This window comes from Scophthalmus maximus, chromosome 19 (genome assembly GCF_022379125.1).
Source record: "Scophthalmus maximus strain ysfricsl-2021 chromosome 19, ASM2237912v1, whole genome shotgun sequence".
In the NCBI taxonomy this organism is placed as follows: domain Eukaryota; kingdom Metazoa; phylum Chordata; class Actinopteri; order Pleuronectiformes; family Scophthalmidae; genus Scophthalmus; species Scophthalmus maximus.
The window spans coordinates 12,439,868-12,462,308 of record NC_061533.1 but is presented as its reverse complement, the minus strand read 5'-3'; the positions used below and the strand labels follow the sequence as shown (position 1 = coordinate 12,462,308).

The 22,441-nt window shown below is 43.7% G+C and overlaps 1 protein-coding gene across 7 annotated transcripts in view; it reads right to left on the bottom strand.

Annotated features, from left to right (window-relative positions):
• The window catches only part of LOC118314033 (membrane-associated phosphatidylinositol transfer protein 2), a 38,508-nt gene that overhangs the window by 4,801 nt on the left and 11,266 nt on the right, over positions 1-22,441 (bottom strand). Inside the window, exons 1-22 of one of the 7 annotated variants that reach the window (XM_035640116.2) lie at positions 19,897-20,007; positions 19,303-19,537; positions 14,655-14,869; positions 13,875-13,996; positions 13,007-13,240; positions 12,555-12,890; positions 10,548-10,643; positions 8,292-8,396; positions 8,138-8,202; positions 6,978-7,222; positions 6,637-6,826; positions 6,187-6,306; positions 5,792-6,006; positions 5,489-5,664; positions 5,063-5,233; positions 3,875-4,027; positions 2,721-2,885; positions 1,534-1,824; positions 866-1,014; positions 615-767; positions 279-395; positions 12-160 (exon numbers count right to left, since the gene is read on the bottom strand). In XM_035640116.2, the coding sequence (XP_035496009.2) occupies positions 12-160; positions 279-395; positions 615-767; positions 866-1,014; positions 1,534-1,824; positions 2,721-2,885; positions 3,875-4,027; positions 5,063-5,233; positions 5,489-5,664; positions 5,792-6,006; positions 6,187-6,306; positions 6,637-6,826; positions 6,978-7,222; positions 8,138-8,202; positions 8,292-8,396; positions 10,548-10,643; positions 12,555-12,890; positions 13,007-13,240; positions 13,875-13,996; positions 14,655-14,869; positions 19,303-19,380 (3,545 nt within the window). In that variant the 5' untranslated portion in view covers positions 19,381-19,537; positions 19,897-20,007. Of the gene's footprint in view, positions 1-11; positions 161-278; positions 396-614; positions 768-865; positions 1,015-1,533; positions 1,825-2,720; positions 2,886-3,874; positions 4,028-5,062; positions 5,234-5,488; positions 5,665-5,791; positions 6,007-6,186; positions 6,307-6,636; positions 6,827-6,977; positions 7,223-8,137; positions 8,203-8,291; positions 8,397-10,547; positions 10,644-12,554; positions 12,891-13,006; positions 13,241-13,874; positions 13,997-14,654; positions 14,870-19,302; positions 19,538-19,896; positions 20,008-22,441 lie in introns of those variants that run through there. The other 6 variants (XM_035640115.2, XM_035640117.2, XM_035640119.2 and 3 more) reach the window with 6 other exon arrangements.

Genomic DNA, 22,441 nt, shown 5'->3' with positions numbered 1-22,441 from the left:
GCTAATCTCACCTGACAACCATTTTAACTGGGTAGACTCCGATGCCCAGGCGCTTATCTTCTGGGATGATAAAAGACACACGGCCACTGCTGTTTGTCACCTCGGTGTTGAAGTACACCCACTCTCCTGATGGAGGCTGGGTCATAATGTGGAGGTCAACCTGGACAGGATGTGGAAAAAAACAAAAACAAAAAATGATGCACAAACGTAAATTACACAAGTATCATGAACACCTGATGTCTGTGCGCGGCTGGGTGTAACGGCAGTAGAGAGTTCACCTTCTCCCCGGCCAAGGTGACCATGTCCAGAGGGCCGTACATGAAGCGACCTGCCATGACCTGCTGACTGTCTTCAGTGAACACAGCGTCGTTCACCCGGTGGTTGGCCGTCACATTCTGTCAAAGGAGAGAAGGAAACTTGCTGGAATATCATTTTTGTTTACTACCAATTAAAATGTACCCAAAGTTACTGATGTTTTTTTTTTCTCCAAATATCTGATAATCAATAAAAATTGAAATTATTACATAACTTAAATGAAATTAAACCCACGATGTCGTGATTAGAATATATTATATGACATACTTTAGAAAGTGTCAGCTCCAGCTCCAAAGCACCTTGAAACTGTCTTCTCTTGTAGATCTGATGCCTACCCTGATCTTTACATGAGTCCTCTTGCGGAGCCACTTCTCTCGAGGTTTGGAGGGGGTGAATTCAGATACTTCTTTCCCATCAAGCTCCAGGATGCTGGAGTTTTCATGCCTCATAACCTACAGGGGACATTTAAATGACTCATCCTCAGTATAAGCAAAAGGGACTTCATGGCACCAGGCCACAAAGTAAGGCAGGCATTTTAGAGTTTACTCACTTGTCTCAGGAGGAAAGACACGACATCAGTAGACTCCCAGTATGATGCATGGAAGAGATGTGGCAAAGCCACCGTGGGGAAAGCGGTCAGAGCATCTGGGCAGTACAGGGCAAAGTCCAGCCGCTTTGTGCCCCACCAACGTGCAGCAACTGTGAGTGGAATAGGGTGCAGAGACGTAAGATGACACTTCTAGCGGGAGGCTCGTGATGCCACGCAAAGGTGATACACTCCTGAGGCTACAGCAAAACCATTATTTCTGTCTTAAACCACAATCATCACCGATCCCAGCAGTTCTCCAGCTACAGGACAGAAGGAAGGAGTTTAGAACCATTAATAACAAAGAAGCAAGTGCTGGAATTCAGAGAAATATAGGTAGGACTGGTTTGAGATTATATGAGCAACTGAAGGCGGTTATTCCTGTTAGTATATGCATGAAAAAAAGATCATGGCAAGATCTGGATTCATACATTATTTCCCATCAGTGGAGGTGACTTGAATCTGTAAGAATTCAATTTTGAAAGAATACAGGTAAAGGGCAGGAAAAAGAGGCTTTCTGGAAGAGCAGCAAAAACAAAAGATGTAAGATTAGTACAGAGCAGAGAACAGCACACAAACAAAGACCTGTAGCCTCACGTTGATGTCAGTAGTCCCCTCCCTTAGAAATATACCTTGGTCCACTTCAGCCTGAGAGTCCATTGAGACCAGATCAGATATAGCACAGTCCAACCCCGCTGACAGGCAATTCTCGTACTGGCCAATGGGACTTAGACCTTCCCTGGTGTCTGTCTCAGCGTCCAGCTCTGCCATTAGATCTGCATCAGGGGGTCCCGCAGCCTGGCCAGCCTTTGATTTCTTACGTGACTTAGGAGGACTTCTCAGGAAGAATTTATTTTGTGACGATAGGGCGAGTTGGGACAAAAGGCTGATCTTTTTGGATTGGTTAATTTGGCATGATTTGGCTATGGGGGGGGACGACAAAGAGAAAGAAGCCTTACAAAACATGGATTCCTGTTGGCATGTGACAGTTTATGACAGTTTATACACTTTGAAGAATGATTTAGTGATTTGTCCAGTGTCAGTAAGCCGCCTTAAACAGAACTGTCAATGTAAAAGCTGAGAAATAATAGTTAGTAACAGTGGAGGTATTGGGGTTGAAGATCTTCTGACGTTGCAGGAGTAGAGATCTATCTCAATTAGTTTGTGTGCATCTTCCGACTGTAACTGTAGGTGCTGAAGCAGCAGGGTTGAGAACAGTAATGTGAGTTACAAATAAATACTCTGCTAGCATACGTGAAATAAACAGGAAAAGTGAGGGAGAGGGGGACTTCGGAGGACAGTCAAACAAACAGGAAACAGAACCAGTTATCTCAGCAAACATCACAGTAGGGAGTGGACGGTGCAGGGATGGCTGAGGGAGGCAGGTGTCTACATGCAGTACAACATTAGATAAATGCAGCACTCGTTTTTTGCATTTACATTGAGACAGTGGATAAGAGAAAGACAGACAGTGGAAAGTGGCGCTAAGCTTAATCTTCTTCAGGACCCTTTTAAATTGGAGATGGACAAAATGCCCCCAGAGTCTCTGTTCAATGCAGCTGTTAAAAGTCTGGCTAATCAGAAACAGCGAACGGAACCGTCTACCTGGCTGACTACGCTGCTTCAGCTGGAGTGCAGGGTGTGTGTATAGTCAGAGGGTTGAGAGAGAGAAGATATGGGAGCAGAGTTGCAAAAAGAAACTAGACAGAATCATAGAGAAATGTTTGACTGAAAGAAAGAAGGAGCATAACTCGGACCAGGGTTTGTGTGAGTGGGAGGAAGAGAGAAAGAGAGACTGGTTGGTATTGAGAACACTTACTGTTGGCTATGTTGGTGGCAGTGTAACTGTCTGCCATTCCTGAGACCTGGCTGGCAATGCTGACCTCACTGGCCCTCCGCTGGCCCCGGGAGAGGGGGCCCGTAACGGGGGATGAGGGGTACGAACTGTCCATGAAGACACCACCATGAGACTGAACAACATCCGCTATTGAGCCGAAACAAGGAGATCCCATTAGACAGAGACACAGGTACGGGGGGAGCTCACAGAGATGGGAGGGGGGAGATGTGGGGTTAGAAATGTGACGGCACGGCACCACGGTTTCAGAGGACATGTGAAACCACAAGGCGGCCACATGGTAGACAAGGTCAGATTTCTGTGATCGGCCAAGTGGAAATGCAGGAATGTGAGTACACAAAACACTTAGTGAATGTAAAATTACAAATGTCCACATCTGTTACTATCACATCCATGTGGTGATTTTTATCTAATAGCAAAGCAACATGTAGAAATTCTTGAAATAGTGCTGGAAATCTTTATAATATCAGATGGCCTCTGACCATTATCACAAGGAGAAACATTAAGCACAGTGTATTCACAATGTAAAGAGTGCGTTCAAACACAACATCGAAAGCAGCACAATCGTCACATCAACACCGGTCTCTGAAACACAGGCGATTGTAGAAATACCCTCTGCTTGCTCACATCGAGAATCTGATATCATGGAAATGATCCTTAACACACTAAAACTTGGCTCAAAAAACACAGCACAAACACAAATGCTTGTATCGTCCAAACATCGAATGCGGCGTGAATATATGATGGCAACGACAAATCCAAACACCACATCAGATGCTCGTCAGATTTCCAAGTATTTCCATGGCATGTTGCAACAATTTATAATCATTTTCATTTCAAAGCCAAGAATTCAACCAGTAAATTAAACTGACTGTATAAAGTAATTTAGATAGAAGACTGGATTCTACAAGGAAAGGTCTATATGCTGCATTTTTATATATATATATTGGTCTATCGGAACCCTTGAAACAACAGCGATGGGAATACTCAGAGAGAACACGTGGCAGATATACATCTGAGCATCTTGGAAATGAAGGCATGAGAGATGGAATGAACACACAAAGGAACACAGCAAAGGGGGTTCGGACAGATGCAGGTGAATGGGAGAGGCTACACACACTCCATAGTGGCGGGTGTGGCTTTGAGGGAGCCCTCCTGCCAGTTTAGCACAGGCACAGGGATGCAGGTCTCACTGATGGTCTCCTGACAGCGAAGGGACAGGGGAGGCCCGCTGTCAAGTAGCAGCTGAGCGTTGCTCTGGACTGTCTCCACTACAGAGGGAGGTGGAGGGGCAGAGGGGGCAAAGGTCGGGGGGGGGGGGGGGGGGGGGGGGGGGGGGGGGGTTGGAGGTAGAGAGCCAGGTATGCAGATATGGGGACAGGAGGCCAAGAGAGAAAGAAGGAGAGAAGACAGGGAAGACACAAAAACATATGAAGAGAGAACAATTGAACATAAGACAAGAAGGCAGAGTCGAGCCCTTAGTCGAGCCAACTCATCTGAACCACAACTACTTCTAATTCACTGTCATATCACTTTGTTCTCAAGATTGTATTGCACCTGTTCGTCCTAAAATCTTTTTAACCTAACTTAAAAAATTATCTTGAATTGGTCATTAAAAAATTACCTTTACTGAAAACTGTTTTTAATTAGTCGCAAAAGGAGGACCTAAGGATATTCAGTGACAGATCCTTTTTATGAAATCTATCACTTTGAGGAGTCTGACATTAAAACCCTGAAGTCACGAAGCATCATCAAACCGATGTCACTCTTCAATAAGCCCTGGTACCTAGTTCAGACATGGAAGCTAATTTCAACAAAGGAAAATAATCCTTCATGAGCTACTTAAACAATTTCTGTGTTCCATTTTCTTGGGGAATCATGGAGGGAGATTTGTGCAAAAAGGGGGTAGGGTGAGGCTCCAAGGGTAACTCTACTCTAATGACTAGTCTGAACAGAAAGCGGGACTATGGCCACATTTAAATGAGTAAACAGCTTCACAAAAGACTTTGAAGCACAAACAGTAGAAAAATGGTTCATTTTTCTTTATGAAAATGTTTTCGCTGTGTGAAAGAACCCAAAGTGTGCCACACAAGCATCTTATGTTGTCTACGGCAAAAAGTAAAGTGTCAGAAGTGTCACTTGGTCAAAAGGACAAAAATCAAACAGGCATGTTATTATAGGGAATTTTGCATTTGTGTCTGTGCTCGTGAACCCAAGTCAGAAACACATAAGCGACTACACTGTAATTCATGATTGGATATTTTCTGAATTGATATCAATGTGGCTTGTATGCATCTTGGGCTCACCCAGGAGGGCAGAGTTTCCATCTCCCAGGGGGAAGCGTTGGTAACGGGGCACGTTGAAAGGAGGCAGGAGGTGAAATTTCCTCTCCAGCAGAGGCTCCAGGCGGGAGGCTGAGGGATCGGCTGGGTGGAACAGGTTGTAGACCTGCTGACAGGCCGGCCGCAGCTGGGCCACTAGAGGGAGAGAGTGAACCAAAGACATGAGAAAGGAGAAGGGACGATGGATTCGTTGTGCAACAAAATCTTTTTTAGATACCTTCTCTGAAAACCACGAGGTCTATAGTATGTTATTGATAATGTTAAGTAAAACTAACTTGAATGCTACTGAGTTCATATCAACTTTACTTTTGTAAACTGGGCAGTTCACCTGTTGTTGTTTTCATTTGACTGTGGCAAACATTGCATTTTTCTGTTTCCAAAGTAGCTTACCATCCAGCATAGGAATGACAGTCTTTCTCAGTGCAAGCACCAAGCCCAACGGAGAGCCAAAGAGGAAAAAGTCGGACACCTCAAAGTCAAACTTCCCCAGGGAGCATCCATCCAGCATAGTGCTGCTGCTTGACCTGCGGGAGGCCGCGTCGCTCCGCAAGACGCTGGAGTGTAAGCTGGAAGAATATCAAAAAGTAATTTCCTCCCACAGACCTCATAATAAATCACACTCTGACAGGACGTGAAAAAAGGAGTAAGAGCTTGGTTTTCTTTTTTGTTTTTGTCATCGCGCACACAACACACCTGGTCAGGAAGGCCTGATGATGTTTTATTGTGTCTAGTTCGTAGGTGGAGGAGTCACTTCTCTTGCGTGGCAGCTGTCTCTTGGTGTCATCACCTGCACCGGCACGAGGGATGTCAATGTTACTGCGACTGAGGTGGCGACTGCCCTCCAGGGTCGGAGAGGATGACCCGTGCCCGCAGTTGATAATGATCCCAGGAGATAGCAGGTCCTGATCCTGTGGAGGAAAGATTCAGGGACATTTGTTTAGAAAATGTCCTAATATTTGTCTTGTCATAATTTACAAAAATAAACGTATGTGTAGGGCATGCATTCATCTGGAGCATATGAAATTTTGCTTTTGGGGTTCTTCTATGTTGAGTATTTAATAACTACACTGACTTTTTAGGTCTCTTACCTGTACACTGACGACGCTGCCCCTGCGGCTGCTGTTCTGACTTTCATTTACTGTCTGATTGCTGCTGCACAGAGCATCGAATCCCAAGATTCCTCCCACACAGTCTCCGATGAGACACACCTAGAGAGGGCAGGGATCCGAAAGGATACAGTGAAGGTTGCTTCACATATTGATACAGTTTCTCCCACACAAAGTTGGATGTTGGCATTCATTATTAAATGGGTGTAGTCAACAAACACTGAATTGACTAATTGTTTTGATATTTTTTAATAAAAGCTAACAACTAAAACAAAATGAAAGACCTGGTTCAATTGTGATTCAGTGATTATGCACATATATCTCTGGAAACAAAAACACATGAACCTCATTATAAAAATAGAACAAAGCGACAAAAACTGTTGGCATCGGAGAGCTCAACACCACTGATGTCTTCACAGGACAGTGACTGACCTGGCCAGAGAAGGCAGACCCGTCCAGAGACTTTAGAAAATCGGCAAACACCTGGTTTGCTCTGGCGATGACGGTGGCCACGGCCTCCTGGTACTGTGGAGCAGAGGTGGCCAGGAGGGGCAGCGCTGCCAGCGGGATGTGGTCCTGGCTGCTGGACAGACATCCCTCATCATAGCTGTAAGGGCTCAGGCTGCCCCCCCCCCCAAAAAAATGGACACAGTTATGACTATATTGTCCAGAACAACCACAGATAGAACAACCATCATAAGCACACAACAGTCACAGCCAATAATCAGAAACTTGCAGCTTGCAGAAAACTATGTATGTGTGTGTCCTCTTACTTGGACACCAGGGAGAAGGCCTCGGCACAGATGGCGGGGCACGGTACCAAACGGATGGAGATGCGCCCCAGCGCAGCAGGATAGTGGACACGCATGACTGTGTCAAAAGCCGTACTAATCGTATTAACGTCTGCCTGCTTGCTGTTCTGGTCCCCTCCACCTGTATCCAGGATGTTTCCTCCGTGCAGCACCAAGATAAGCACATGGATCTTGGAAGGCTGCAGGCACTGTTGGGAAGAGCTCTCCTGAAAGCAGCACATTAATAGAAGGGTGATGGTCAGGAACATTTAAGAGCAGCTCCGGGAAAATCCACTTAGGAGCATCTTCAAAGACAGCAAGGAGGAATGCTCCCTGAATTGGAAACAAGTCAAAGATAAAGAAAAATGCTTTTGCAATTGAACATCAAATGACTTATCAGATTTGTGACTCATGGCTTTTGACTATTAGTGTCCATCTCTTCAAACTTGGATCACACAACAAACTCCTTTTGACAACCACAGCAGGGAACGGAAAAACCATGAAGGGGAACAGAAAGGAGGCAACCTACACTCAATGAACAATGCTTCCCGACAACAAGTCACATTCAATGGAACAGCACAATGTGTAGTTTTGTCCTATATGTCTGATCCAAAACTTCACATTTTCATAGAGGCACTGTGTATACAGTCAACACCACAGCTGAAAGTACAAGGGGAGTTGAACAGAGGGTTGAGGGGTACACATGGTTACAGGTTTGGGTAACGGCAGGAAAAATGGCAAGGGAAGCGAGCACTGGGTTTGTTCGGGGGGATCGGAGGTCGCTGTGGAGCCACTCAAGTCCACAGTGCACTGGGGCCAAAATGTTTACTTACTGACTGGTGCCTTGTTACTGTGATGGTAGGAATGGGAGAGCTATCGGCTTGGCCACTAACAGAGCCACGCATCTGAACACAAGAGGACAGACAGGCTCAGGGACAAACAGCCCGTCTCTTATTCTCCAAACGATCAAGCCTGATATGAAACACTGACTTTGTTTTTCAGGGTAAAGAAAAGTAAAAAAATAATATTTTTAAGGTCTCACGGGAGTTTTCTGTAAATTCAGCAACATTTATTTCTGTCTGCATCAAAACAGGCAGGTTAGGATTGTGTTTTGTACACATGCACACGATCAGAATCTGTACCTCATCTAGTCTTTCCTCGCTGGTCGCTCTTTCATAATCCACGGTCATTTCCTTGAAACGCTCATCTGAAAACACAAACACCCACACATATTCTTCACATCAAGTATAACAGCAGCGTGACTGTCTGATGAAGTGTTCAGGGTCTTCGTTGTACCTTGAGTTTCTTCTGCGTCTGCGGTTTCAATCTTGTCCATGAGGTCGTTGGAGTTCCACTTGGCGATTTCCTTTGGGAAGACCTCCTCGCCATCTGAGAGATCCTCTGCAGAGAGAACACAAGGTACATCATCATCAACTGAAGTGCGTGTGGCGGTCAGGGCTTAAAGATTTGTCATTGCACCGACAGTATAACCAACAGTTATTAACAGATTAGTATGAGTTACATTTGCTTATTCAGTTTTATAATGAAACAGATGTAAAGAAAAGTTTCCCACAAGATGGGACTATTTCATCATCACTATATATCAATGTATGTATCCCTCGCAGTGGTGGCCATTTAATACGTATCAGGCTGGATGTGGGCATGTATGAAGACATCTATGGTTGATGAGCGTATATTATTATGCAATATCAAATGACAGGTACGTGTGTCCTGGGGGCCAGTGGAGGAGAGGTGGTGAACTTTTGTTATAGATGTTCAACATCGAAAAAACGTCTATAGAGAAAAGTTGAAGACTAGTATGTGTCTTTGAATTTATCTTTGTTATCCACCCGCAGACATTAATATTGGATTTTAAAAGGGAGGTTCAGAATCAGACAGAGACTATCCCCTTTTATCCCATAATTTTTCTCCTGGGACACTTCTGCTATAGTATCTTTGTTTCCGAGAATCAGGCAGCCGCCTCCTGTTCACTTTAGTTTGTTAGAAAACTCAAAATAATATCTAACATTTTATGTGTAAAATATCTCATGTAATTCCATTTACTTTACCACAATATCAAGATATGAATAATTAACTCCACTGCTGTGAAGAAATGGAAATAATTTCACTATGACTTGGTTGCAGCCAGTTTCTCAGAAACACAAACACCAGAGTCCAGTGAACAGTTCAACATTAAGTGACTTTAAAAAAATGTTTTATTGCTTTTAGATTATTTCCTCGAATGATTCAATTTCTTTCAATTTTCAATCTTCTTTAATAAACAAGAATAATAATCCAGTCTTAAAATGGGGAAAAAAATAAGTGTCTACGGTATGATCCAATATTAAATTAGTAAATAACTTTATTTCAGCTTCAATTTTAACTTGTGTTAATGTAGATACAGAAATTGAGTAAAAAAAATCATGGCTTTGCAGGTTCTCATAAACCTTAATTCACAGATTTAACTGTAGCCGACACATTGATTGATCACATCTCTGATTGATCATCTCTGTTCAACAAGCATTCATGAACCAAAAACACCAAACGTGGTTGGAGTCCTTCACCTAAAGCTTTTCTATATTCATTATCTTCTTGCACACACGGACGGGGGAGCGTGGCAGTTAAAAATAACCCTGTACATCTGGAGTATCTCAAAGGATTGCAATAGATGTTTACTGCAAGACGACCATAACCACGAGCAAACTATAAAGATAGACATCTCAGCCAAGTCAGCCTGTTTCCATATTCAATGAGTGTGATTCATCCAGGCATCAAAGCACACACTTCAGTTCATATTTTGTTTCTCAAGCTAATTGTTTTGTTACACCAACCGCATTTATTTACCATAGTCACCTTTACAGGGTAATAACATATCTCAAAGATTATTAACTGATATGGGCACTGGAGCAGCACAACAGTGATCACTATACTAACTGTAACTGAGACAGATGGGTGTGTAAACTTGTAAATGAATCAATGCTTATTTGATCAAATGTGATGTGCTTTAACTTCAGACACCATACGCACAGTAATTAATCCATACAAACTCGGCACCACACAATCAATTAATCGAATTTCAACACAATTCACTCTAATGATTGCATTCCAGTTTTTCACCAAAATAACACGACAGCAACATACATGACTTTATTCTTGTTTCATCCTCTTGACTAAAAGTTCTCAAACAACAAATACTGGGGATTGACTCGTGTGTCAGGGGGGAGGAGATCTTAAACGTGTCATAAATGATAAAGGACTAATGGGCAGAAACGATTGGTTTGGTTGACTTGACATCAGGATGAGACACCTGGCCGGTGTCCTTGGCCAAACTCATCCAGCAGAGAGCCTGAGTTTTGCACCACACCCACCTACTTCATTTGCAGTCCCAAAGCATGCTGGGTATCTGGGAAGCTTAAGAACTGATCTGTGGTTAAAGAGATGCATGCAGAGTCAAGCGAGGTGGGAGGAAGCAAAGTCTTGAAAAACAAATTAAAAGATTAAACATTTGAATCCAACTTCTGCCTTTGATACCAAAATCAAAACAATGTTTACCATGAGCGTCGAAGAACTCCTCGTCCGAGCTGTCGTCCGAGTCTCGCGCAATGCTCTGCATCCTCCACTCGGAGATGCTGTGACGTGACGGGCTCACTGTGAGAAAAAACAAGAAGAAATAAAATAAAATACATGAGCAAAAAAATCCACTGTTATTTTGGGACATGTGTTTCAGCTTCTCTCTTTTCGTCTGTAACACACACGAGCACACGTTCGAGTGAGTGTTGTGTAAACATGCAACAGTCTCTGTGGTGCATTACTTCATCACAGATGGACTGCTTGGTGGTCGGGGGGTGTGTGAAAAGTGAGGCTCAATGTTTCTCAGAAAAGCTACAGGCACACTGAACTACATGCCAGCTGAGGAAAATGGCGATACTGAAAGCAGACCTCCTCTGTCACGTGTATTCAGTCTATGCCTCATATATCATTAGCACGGAGGAAGGGGGGCACAGCTGTAGCTGTCAACGCACAGAGGAAAACATCAGTGGTGGAGCGGAGAGTCACTGCGAAGAGCGTCAGCCTCCTCTGGTCTGTGATGTCAGCACTGCTGCTAAAAATAGCCCAAGAAAGAACCGGGTTGGGGGTGTGTGTGTGTGTGTGTGTGTGTGTGTGTGTGTGTGTGTGTGTGTGTGTGTGTGTGTGTGTGTGTGTGTGTGTGTGTGTGTGTGTGTGTGAGAAGTGAGGCATGCTGGAGGGGTGAAGTGAGGCATGCTGGAGGAGAGTCAGGGTCCAGGTGGCAGCTACAGTGAGCACTGCCTCGAGGTAGGGGCGACACTGGAAATGTGGTTTGTGATGTCAAAGCCGCTGCTAAAAATAACCCAGGTAAGATCCACTGACTTGTAAGGGTTGAGGCGAGGGGAGTGAGTAAATATAGTCCAACAGAGTAAAAACATTGCAATTAATATCAGGAGCCTGACAAAAACGCAGAATGTGGTACAAAGAGTGTGCATATAAAAAAAAATCTTTAAAAAAAATCTATTTATTAACACCAATTCAACCATTTGAGCGTCCACCTATTCAGGAGACTCTGAACCACAACATACAAGGACAATCTTTTGGTGTAGAAAAAGAATAATATTGTAATGTATTTGACTACAATTACAATTAATTCATGGGCACGGAATTCAGAACAGATCATGAACTCATAAGGTTTGGCACAACATTTTTTACAATACTGTCTGACTTTTGGAAGAGATGAACCAGTTAGTTGTGTCAATTCACGTATTTTATGGATAATGAAATCCCTGAAAAGCTTGATGTTAAAGTTTCTACACTAAACACCTGTAGCTATGGTAATCTTGAATTTATGTGGGTCAGTGGTGGTAGTTTTTTTTTATAAATAGCTATTTTCCAACTTCTGTGGAGTTTTGAGGTTGTAACACAAGGTAGTGAATTTTGATGTTTTGTCAAAATTTAATTTTTAGAAACTGACCACGCACATACACTACAGAAAGAATTATGTTGAAGAATAAGTTTTGAGAAACTTCGGAATTTAGGAATCGTCATAGGAATTCTTTGTAACCCAAATCAATTCAACCACAGTTGTTTATAAAATAAACCTTTAAAACAGGTGCTTAGTGTTTGATAATTATAGATTCCTGTTGGAAGGAGTATTTTTTACACTACATAGAAATGACAGGTAAAAAAAAAACTGAACTGGCTGTGATAACTTATGGAACATTTTGACATTATTGATGTTGTTGGTTTACCTCAGTCTTTAAGGTGGAAAGAAGTTAAGAAGTAGACTAAATTCAAGGCATAATGAGGTGTAAATATATGTGACAGTAAAAGAGGATGAAACCTATGAGCGCGTGTACACACACACACACACACACACACACACACACACACACACACACACACACACACACACACACACACACACACACACACACACACACACACACACACACACACACACACACACACACACACACACACACACACACACACACACACACACACACACACAGGTGAATAGATGAACGTGGTATGATTTATTTTTACCGCCTCTCTTGGATGAGCGAGACGACCGGGAGGAGGTGGACCACTGTTTCGTGAGTACACCTCGTGGCTGCAGAGTCTCTCCTCTTGAGCTGACAACCACCTCCTCCGCTTCAATGGAGCTGATTGCCTCTTTAACCTCTTGGTCTTTGTCTGGGGACGGAGCACCTCCGTTGGCCTCGGTGGCCTCATCAGCCTGGCTGAACTGGGCCATCTTACTGGCCAGGGCCAGCTGAGTTTCCAGCTCCAGTTGCCTGATGTCCTCCATTGTCAGACCGTACCACTCATCCTGCCAGCACCAGGCCTGCCGGTGGGCACGCACCATCACCTTTCTCAGTCCTACAGAGAGATGATGGGGAGAAGTTTTGTACTATTAGATATGAACTGAATTACAAACCTATCAAACATACAATCACATTAATCAAAATACTCAACATCTCTGACGGTTTACTCACCGACATCATGAATGAAGCGTTCAATCTTCGACTGCATGCCCCAATAGCGGAACTCCACCTTGCACAATTTGTAGGCACACATGATGGGGGTCTTCCCCGGGTTGTTGTTGTACTCTTCTATCCAGTCGTCTCGCAGAGGACCCCTCTGGGTCTTGGCTGACTTGTAGAGTCGTGGGTCCTCCTCTGCTTTGTACTCATGAGTGGCGATGGGGTCCGTCACTATGTCGATTGGGTCTGACAAAGACAATTCATATTCAGATAGCAATGACTAACAGCCCTGTGTTTTGATTGTAGTGCAAAGATAATACATATTCTGTTTTCAGTGTCTTTAATATCATGTCACGATGTGCACTTAGGTGGGCGGGGTTCGTTGAACTTGCATGGGCTTGTGTTCAAAGGCATGAAATTCCTTTTGTAACTGAATTTGTGGCTGACAAATACAAACACAAGAATGAGTGGCTGATTATCACACCATTTCTATAGTCAATGTTGTAACTGGGTCAAAGCATGCCTTAAAACCCCTAATTTCTGAGCGCCTACAGCTTCGATGGGCAAACGCACTCTTTAACTCAGAAAAAAAAGTAGATGCAGTAACATTAAACTGCCACAAGTGGGCCTCACCTGCAGCTAAGAGGACGGCTGTCAAGACACCATCAGACTAAAATCTACAAATATTGAACACAATGTCACAATGAATAACTATAAGAAGAAAAGCTCAGCACTTTCTGTACCGTTCCCTAATAGTGTGATGAGGTTGAACATGTCTATTCAGCTCGTGATGCAGTGAACTTTAAAGTGACACGTAAAGTAGTTGGATATAAATTAATTAGTGTATGTTCAGATTCAGAATTAATACCAAAGAGCTCACCAATACTCCTCTGCCTTTTCTCGACTGCAGACATATTGAAGACATCCGCCTGGTTCCCTGTGTCCGGTTTGTAGTAGGTTTCGATGTCAATGGAGAACTTCTCAACAAAGGGACAGGTGTATCTGAAGGAGAGGAGGTCATGGAAGTTAGAAATAGACATAAAACCAATGTCTAGAGTTTATTAGAGTTCTGTCTTAATTCAGTGGCTCACTTTTCTGAACTATTTCAATTGAAGTGATAATACCCTCCTGCTGATGAGGATATAATATGTGAGCCATACCCATCTGTTGCATGTGAGGCGCCTGGAGCGAAGCCGTCACCGGTTTAATGGACGTATGAACAGGCGCGTGCATTCTATCAATACGCTGACAGTACATAAGTCAAGGGTCACAGCTCTTTTTAGCACCTTCACATCTGTGTGCTTGCCAGGCCTCACGCAGACAAACAGACTCACACAAATGAATATGATGGGCCATCAGCATCTCACAGCCTGGGTGCACTGCCTGACAAATCTGATGGTCTGCTGCTCTGAATATTCTAACAATTTGCTCAGAGGTCTTTGTTTTCTCTTGGTTGGTCTCTTGGTTGGATAGCAGAATAGGTATTATCAATCAATGTATTACACTGAATATAATCAGGGTTTGCATTATTACCTATCTTCTACACATTTCTTTTGTAAAAATTGGCTTTTTTAATGCAGCCTTAGCAGAGTATAATGCGCCCTCCTTCCTGCTCTGACCCGGGTGTGGAGGTGTTCTTCCTGCAGAAAGCTAACCTCACCTGGTGCGGGTGTAGGGGTAGGCGTTCCAGGACTCCTCTTCAACCCTCAGTGCTGCTTTAGGCAAGATGGAGCGGAACCAGCTAGGAATGTGCATGCCAATGTGGTAGACCTTGTGGGTGTACTGGCCTATCCCACCTGGTCCATCTGTGTAGGGCTTATTCTCAAGGATCTCCACACCGCTGCCTTCACCACAGCTCTCCTCTCTGCTTTTTTTCTGTGAGAAGAAGAAATGTTGCAGTGAGTTGACAAGGTGTTTAACATTTCTTTTCTGAAACGTATAATGAACGTGGTGCATTTTTCAGATAAGAATCTAAAGAGTTGGACACTATCAGTTGTCACAACAACATCAACACAGGCAGCAAAACCAATAGCTTCCCAAAAGCTCCGTCAGCAAGGAATTGCAAATGAGGAAGCCCAAAAAAAGCTTACGGAGCCGCACCTTTCCCATATTTACATTCCAGGTGCACGGAGGGAGGGCGGCTGGGTGGAGCCTCCAGATGCAGTTGAACAAAGCAACAGCTAGGTGACTCTAAACCTCAAAGACAGGAATGTGTGGCATGCCAAAAGGAGGATGATTTGTGATGGTTGCGAAATCAATGACACAGGAAAACCTAGACAGTAGAGCATAGTCCAAGTGCTGACGATATTAAAACCACAGGGGGCAAGGAGCGAAGACCATAAATGTCAGAGATTTCTGATGTATCATCTTTTCTTTTTTTTCCCCTTATCAGCCACTTTCCAGTTTTTCCACATTCAGCTCAACACAAGTTTAACGCAGTGTTGAGCACAGCGCCGGGATACAAGGGAGACAGATGTCTCCTGTCAGTCCAGTTGGGAGAGGCAAGGCAGGAAAGGCAGGCATTCAGTTGAGTAGGGAGGAGGAAGCCATGAGACGGCCAGCACTCCAGACCTCATTACCTCTGACAGGTCATTCATTAGCCACCCGCTCTGCTCTCAACAGCCCAGACACATCTCGAAAGACACTGCACAGACGCCAACGTAGCCATGAGACACTACAACACAGCATGTAAATGTCAATCTGACATACACATGCAAACAGTATGAAAATGTATGTCACCAAGAAATGAACACACAAATAATATAGCTACACAAATTCTTAGCAAACGTGTAAAGGAACAATTCACCAAAAACTCTATACAGCGTACTGTATCTTTCCACTTACAACGATCTATTGGCCTTAGACTGATCACATTACAATTAGTGCATTAATGAGTATAATCATCATTATATTTGGAAGAAGAAATCACTGCCAAAATTTCCAAATGTTGCCTAAAGGATATCTAGAGGAAAATAAGCTCCACTGTGTCTTGCTGCACGGGGACCGTCCCTTCAATGAGCAGACAGGTGACTGCAGTCTGTCACAAGATGTGTCCTTTCTTTCCTCCCCCGAAGCAACGGATGATTCTTTCCAGTTCACCCTGAGAAAGATCACTAAACAATGGCCAGGGCCTCAGCTGTTCCCCGGGGGTAATAAGGGGAAGTGAAAGGAATAGATAACCCGTTTTAAAGTTAACCCTGAATGTATTGTGAGATTATTAATGAAAACAGTGTTCTTTGTTTGTTTCTGTACTGATGTGAAACATATTTATTGGAAAACAGAAATGAAGGAGTTGCTTTCAAGAAGCTCTGTGAGTGTGTCAACTGACTTCAATGGGGGGTGGGGGGGTGGGCCTCTCATCTAAAGCGTTACAATGTAAGATAATGTTTTGGCCTAGCACACAAAGACAAAGTGTCCACTGTGTTGTGAATACAAGTCCTGCCCTATAACCATGGCCACGTAGCACTCGCCCAACTTTCTATTAACAGCCATCAAACACAAAATAGAAGCCACCGCCATGAAAGCCGACTGTGCGGACAGGAAGAGAGTCATATCCTGATTTCATCCTCTTGCCATCAAGTTAGTGAGGCGTGTTTCCTGTTTGAGATGCTGCTTTTCACTTCGCTCCGCAGATACTGTTGCTTAGTCAGAACATGGTGGATGTGTGCGAATAAGTCGAGACACACTCATATCTCATTTCTCGCACGTTCCGCATTTGCGTCGTGCATTACTGCAAATCCCTATGCTGTGATGATGAATTCACAATTAGCGATCAGATACGAAGGCAGTGTTGACAGAGAGGAGAGGTTGGGCAAGGCGAGGCGATGCCTGCCAGGGGCGCAGATATGGCCATACTGTCCTCAGACCCTGAATTCATCCATGTGGCCCATATTGGGGATGGATTGCAGGTTGGCAGGCCTACGTGCTGCAGTTGCCCTGACAACATACAGCAATGAAGCAGGGGAATCTACAAACACCGAATCTACAAGTTTCCTCTCTGCTCAGAATACATCTCTCTTTCTCCCTCTCTTCTCCTTCCACCACCTCTCTCATTTCTTCCCCTACCCTGCTTCGCAGTCGCTCTTTTTATCCTCCATTTCCTCTTTTTATTCCCTCACTCACTCTCTCGAACAAAACCCGACCAACGGCACACTGCTGATGTCACGGTTGCCATAGCAACAGAAGCCTTGCAGCAACGAGGCTGTGCAGAGAGGGTGAGGTCAGTGGAAAAGGTAACTATGGGTCACTAATGTAACAATTCCTCTTCCTATTATTTTGTTTACATGCTTAAGAATGCACAAATGAACTGATGTTTTCCGAAGACTGAGTGTAATCCTGCGTCGCAGATGTCCTCTCTCCAAATTCTTGCACAGGACATGCAGAGGGGTGCAAAACAGATAAAAAAGATTCCTGTAGTGTGCAGCGGTGGCCTGACCTAGTCAGGCAGGTAACATGTTAACTCTGTCCTCTGCCTCGTCCGTCTTTTCGCCTCTGATATTATCACAATGAAGGCAAAAGAAAAAACTAAAAAACTATATTGTAGTGATGTGTTTCGTATAATTAATAATTCATCCAGAGTACACTTTCCACTACTACGAAAGCCAAATAAGATTTTAAGTGTGCAGAAGTTTGGCACAGTGACTGGTTTGTGCAGTCTTGAAACGTCTGCTTGCTTTGGGGCATGTCTGCTGAGTCATGTTTGCAAACCGACTCAAGTTTACAGGATTACCCCTCTGTTTTGTGTACCAGGGGGAGAGTATGAGGAAAAACAACAGAACAAGAGACAAGTTTGTCAACTGAAAAGTCTGGGACCAATATGGACCGTGCTGTAATCATGTATTATCATTTCCATTTGTGCAGACAAGAACAAGAAATGTCTTGATACGGGGACACAACAATACAATGCCTAAAGCTGGAATTCAGAGAATGTTTTTGACAAACTGCTTTTATAGTGCAAAGATTTATTTTTTTTTAAAGGAAAAAAAGAGAGGCCCTGTGCGGCAATGCAGGTGAACAAAGCTGTTGCTTGTGCTGCAGAACTGTTATACTGGTGCGTGGGTATTAATTTTAGACATGTTTGTTAACATTAAAGCTTTCTTCATTTTGGCGTAAGATTAACAGTTGTAGTAGAGAGACCTCTGTGGGAAGGTCAACAGGTTGTAGGCATACTGAGATTTCCTAACTCAAAGCCTAAATTTTCCCATGAACGATCATCTGACTGACACCTATAGAGTATGAGCAGGATGGCTGTCGAGTACAGGTACTGCAGCGTCCATGTTTTACTTTGTGGCGACTATAAAGGGAAGCGGATGTAAAATTTATCAGATATAGCTGTAATTCACTTAACAGTGTACTGAGAATATTTTTTCAACTTCTCAGGATTCTTATTTCCTGTTTAGAAAATAATGCCCATCGTTCACATTATAACCACAATATGTGATGTCTCAAGAAACAAGATAATCAAGTAAAACCTCATCTAACAAAGCCGTTACTTCCACCTGCTCCCCGACAAATGGGAAATTTCCACTTTGTGCTGCATGGTACTTAACAATGCAGCTCAAATCGCCACAAAACGGCTGAGTGTTTAGAGCCAGAGGTGGGCCATGTGCCTCAGATGACAAAAATGTAAACAGAAAAAAACTCTTAAACGCCTAATTGTGTACAATACATGTAAACATTCGTAAACACAGTGAGTCGTTGGGATTGTGCTTCATGCCTCTCCTGTGCACGGCTGCTCACACTGCACCTGGCAGTACCACCGGATTAAATAAATCCTCCTTCATGTGCAGTACACATGCCATACGAACAGAAAACATGTTGCCACAAAGAAGAGCTCAAGCTGCATAAATCAGCCTTTCCTGCTGGCATCTGTAAACTATAAAGCTCGAACATGAACCCTCTGTCTCCAGCTATGGGCCTGGTTAAACAAACAAAACTATCTGACAGAGAAAAGGCATCATGTCCATCGCCAATCGTAGAGTATGTGTGTGCACTGAGTTTTCAAAGAAAGCAGGGTGCTCCCACTCTGCTTCTGCAGACACATGCATCCTATGACAAATGGAAACAGTCAGCTTCAGAGAGTTTAAATTGGATAATCTATCAGGACACAAGCTCTCTTTGTTCCACTACTCCAGGGGGGTCAGACACCATGTGACCAATCATTTCATAATTGGGCACACTGCAATTGAAAAATCCTGCGTTAATTCATCTCCTCTTTGACTGCTTGTTTTCATCCACTGGTGTCTGTATCAACAAACTGGGGCCCAGTGGGTGAGAACTTGGCAGGCAACCTGTCGTCGTGACCTCACCTGGATCATATAGAGCTGGGCGATGCGGTACTCCTCCACACTCATGGGCATGGGGATGCGGTACTCCTTGATAAGCATCGTGACTCTTGGAGAAGGGGGGAAAGGAGGATCAGGGAGAAGACTGACAAGGGAAGGGAGGGACAGAGGGAAGGGAAGGGGAGAAGGGAGAGGAGAGACTCCTGGGCTTCTATATGTGACTTGTCAAACCACCAGCTGATGTCCACATTGAGGATTCCTGTGGGAGAAGAAATGAAAGAAAGCATGAGGTACGTAAACTGGGAATATATTTCCAAACAAATACCCTAAGCATCAATGATGTATGATAAAGTCAAATATGATGTTAGCCTGAAGTTAGATCTCCAAAAATACTTAATGGTTCTTCAAACAGGTCTCTGTCGATATCCATCACTCAAGAGCAGAATCCAGCTTCAACAAAATTCCTCATGAGCAAAAGATTACAGCACATGCACTCATTTCAGAGGCTGCAAGATTCCTACATACGTAACCAAGGGCAAACATTCATTCTCATGGCTCACAAACAAAGAGGAAAAAATAGCCGGAGCGTCATTCAGAATATTTGCTCAATGTAGTTACTATATGTCTGGTCCAACCCTGGGCATCGAGGACGAGTGTGAGCGTCTTCTCCATCCAGCAGTTCAGATTCGAGTAAGGCACTTCGCAGGGTAAACCTCTCTTCTTATACACAGGCCACAGCTCATTGTGTGTGTGTGTGTGTGTGTGTGTGTGTGTGTGTGTGTGTGTGTGTGTGTGTGTGTGTCGGCTGGCCTGAGTTTACAAAAAGCACCCGTGCGTTGCCGACAGTCCCAACAGCCACCCTGTCCCTCCCTGTCACATGGGGGGCTCACTCAGCATAAGAGGGATTACACTCGAGTGAGGGGAATTGCGTAACATTGTAAGAACCCACTGTGCATGATCGAGGTTTCACAAATAGCAGTCTTAGAATTACACAAAGCATTGTTTCCAAACCACTGGGGAGATAGGGGGTAGGTGTGGGCTGTACATACGCAACGTGTGGGTGGCGTGACTTGCTCGAGTCTGCTTTGACCGCTGAGGGAAGAACAACTCTCCAAAACAAAGATCATGGCTGTACAGCACTGTACCGCGCTGCAGTGGGAGTTTATCTAAATTAAATATCGCAGGTGTCAGCTAAGGTGACATGTTAACTGAAGAGGAGTCAATAAGGAGAGAGAGAGATCCGCGCTATATGAAAGAACTCCTCTGTGCATGGAAGTGATGGCATTATCAAAAGAAGACCGTTATCATATGTTCCTTTCGAAGAAGGGTCACCTCAGTACAAGTATCACTGTTGCAGGCTGAATTCTAGGTTGTGATTTTAAATATTTTGTTAATGTGGATACAGTAGCATTTTGGGAGAAAAAAAAGCTACACTATTGTTACATAGATTCAATATAAACACAACCAAACTATATGTTTATAATCAATAAATTGAATTTGTTTCAAATTCGTTAAAGCAGGGTTTATGTATTCAATATCCAATTATTATCTGTGAAATCAAAAACGGATGGAAATTTTATACAAAGTTAAAATGCATACATCTTTAATTAGGCCAAAATACTTTTGTGAGTAAGTAAAACAAAGATTTAAAGGTCTTGCTTTTGAAGGGATGTTTCAGTCTGTGCTAAGACACGGCAGGTGGAAGCACAGTTGACAGGACCGAGGAGACTGTACAATACAGTACGTGCGAGGAAAGACTGCATTTGGCTGTCCAAATGTGACTACACAGCATTGTATAACCCCAATATTCTCTCAGTTCTGGACCCTGCTCTGGCCCCTGGCCATTCTGTCTAATCACACTAATCGCACTAATATTCCCACTGCGTCACTTATCCAGCAAACAAAGGCTCCTGATGTAACCAAGGGTTTTCGTTCTTCCAGCTCACCCGCACAACTCCCCAGTAAAGATGTGTCTGACACACTGCGGGGAAAAAGTTGCTACTAGAGGCAAACATCGTCCTCATCACGTTTTTCCTAGAATATCTTTGCTTTGCGTAGAAGAAGAACAATGCGTTGACAAACTCTGAGCAGAACGCCACGTTTTTGCTGAAAATAACCGCACTCTTGGGAAAGGCTCGGATAAAAGTAGGCTAGCTGGTGAGGCGCGAAGAGAAAGCTTGTGGCCCAGTAGCCTTCGAGGCCTCTGGATGTCAGTCAGGCTATGGAAGGGAAGGTCATGCTTGTTGACATTGCTGGTAATAAACATCTTTACAATCTCCTCGAGCCGTGTCACAATGTGGGAACAGTTTAAATCTGTGTTGCGACTGATTCTGCAACAAACTTCAGAGCGTTTCTGAGAATTTCCTCATGGCCAGTGATTTTGGAAGTGACATCTGTACTGATTGGAAGTCAATCAGAGTGACATGACGAGAAGGCAGACTTTAACTGTCTGATTATCTGTCGGAGAATCACCACTGTGTGAATCAACAACCCGGCCAGCTGCCGCAGGGCGGCAAACCCACATGCTGTACAAGGAAGTGACAGCAGGAATGTAAAGAGAGACAGTAAAAGCTAGCCAGCATAACAGAGGCACACCGTACAGTCATAGCATTTACTCTGCTCTCGGCAGCACGTGTTGGGAGCCTGCAGAGATGAGACTGTACAGGGATTTGTTGTGATGCTGGTGTATGTGAATTATTTGCCCAACGGCCAAGCTGGACTATGACAGTTTTGCGATTTTTCAGAGCTGCAACTAACAGTTATCTTTATTATTAACTTATCTGTAAAACATGTTTAATGTTTAGTTTCAGCACAGCTTTAAAAAAAATGATTTCATAATAATCTAGCAGCATACTGTTTCCACAAAATGTGTTGGTTACAGATTTTCCCCGTGTTTATTAATAGTGTCAGTTTGTGATGTGAATATTTAACTTAATTATAACACAGTACAAACACATATCTATACATTGTGGCTGTGGCAACATCTTCTCCTTTCACGATATACTACAGATTAATGAGGCTTTCGGACTTCTCCACAGATATAATAATTTTGTCTCCTCCACAGCAGTATGGCAGACTCAGATATGCGCTGTAATGCCGTTAACTCCCTGATGGTTTCAACCTGTATGTCTCCGGTTCTCTCCTTTGTGACTGATGCAGATGC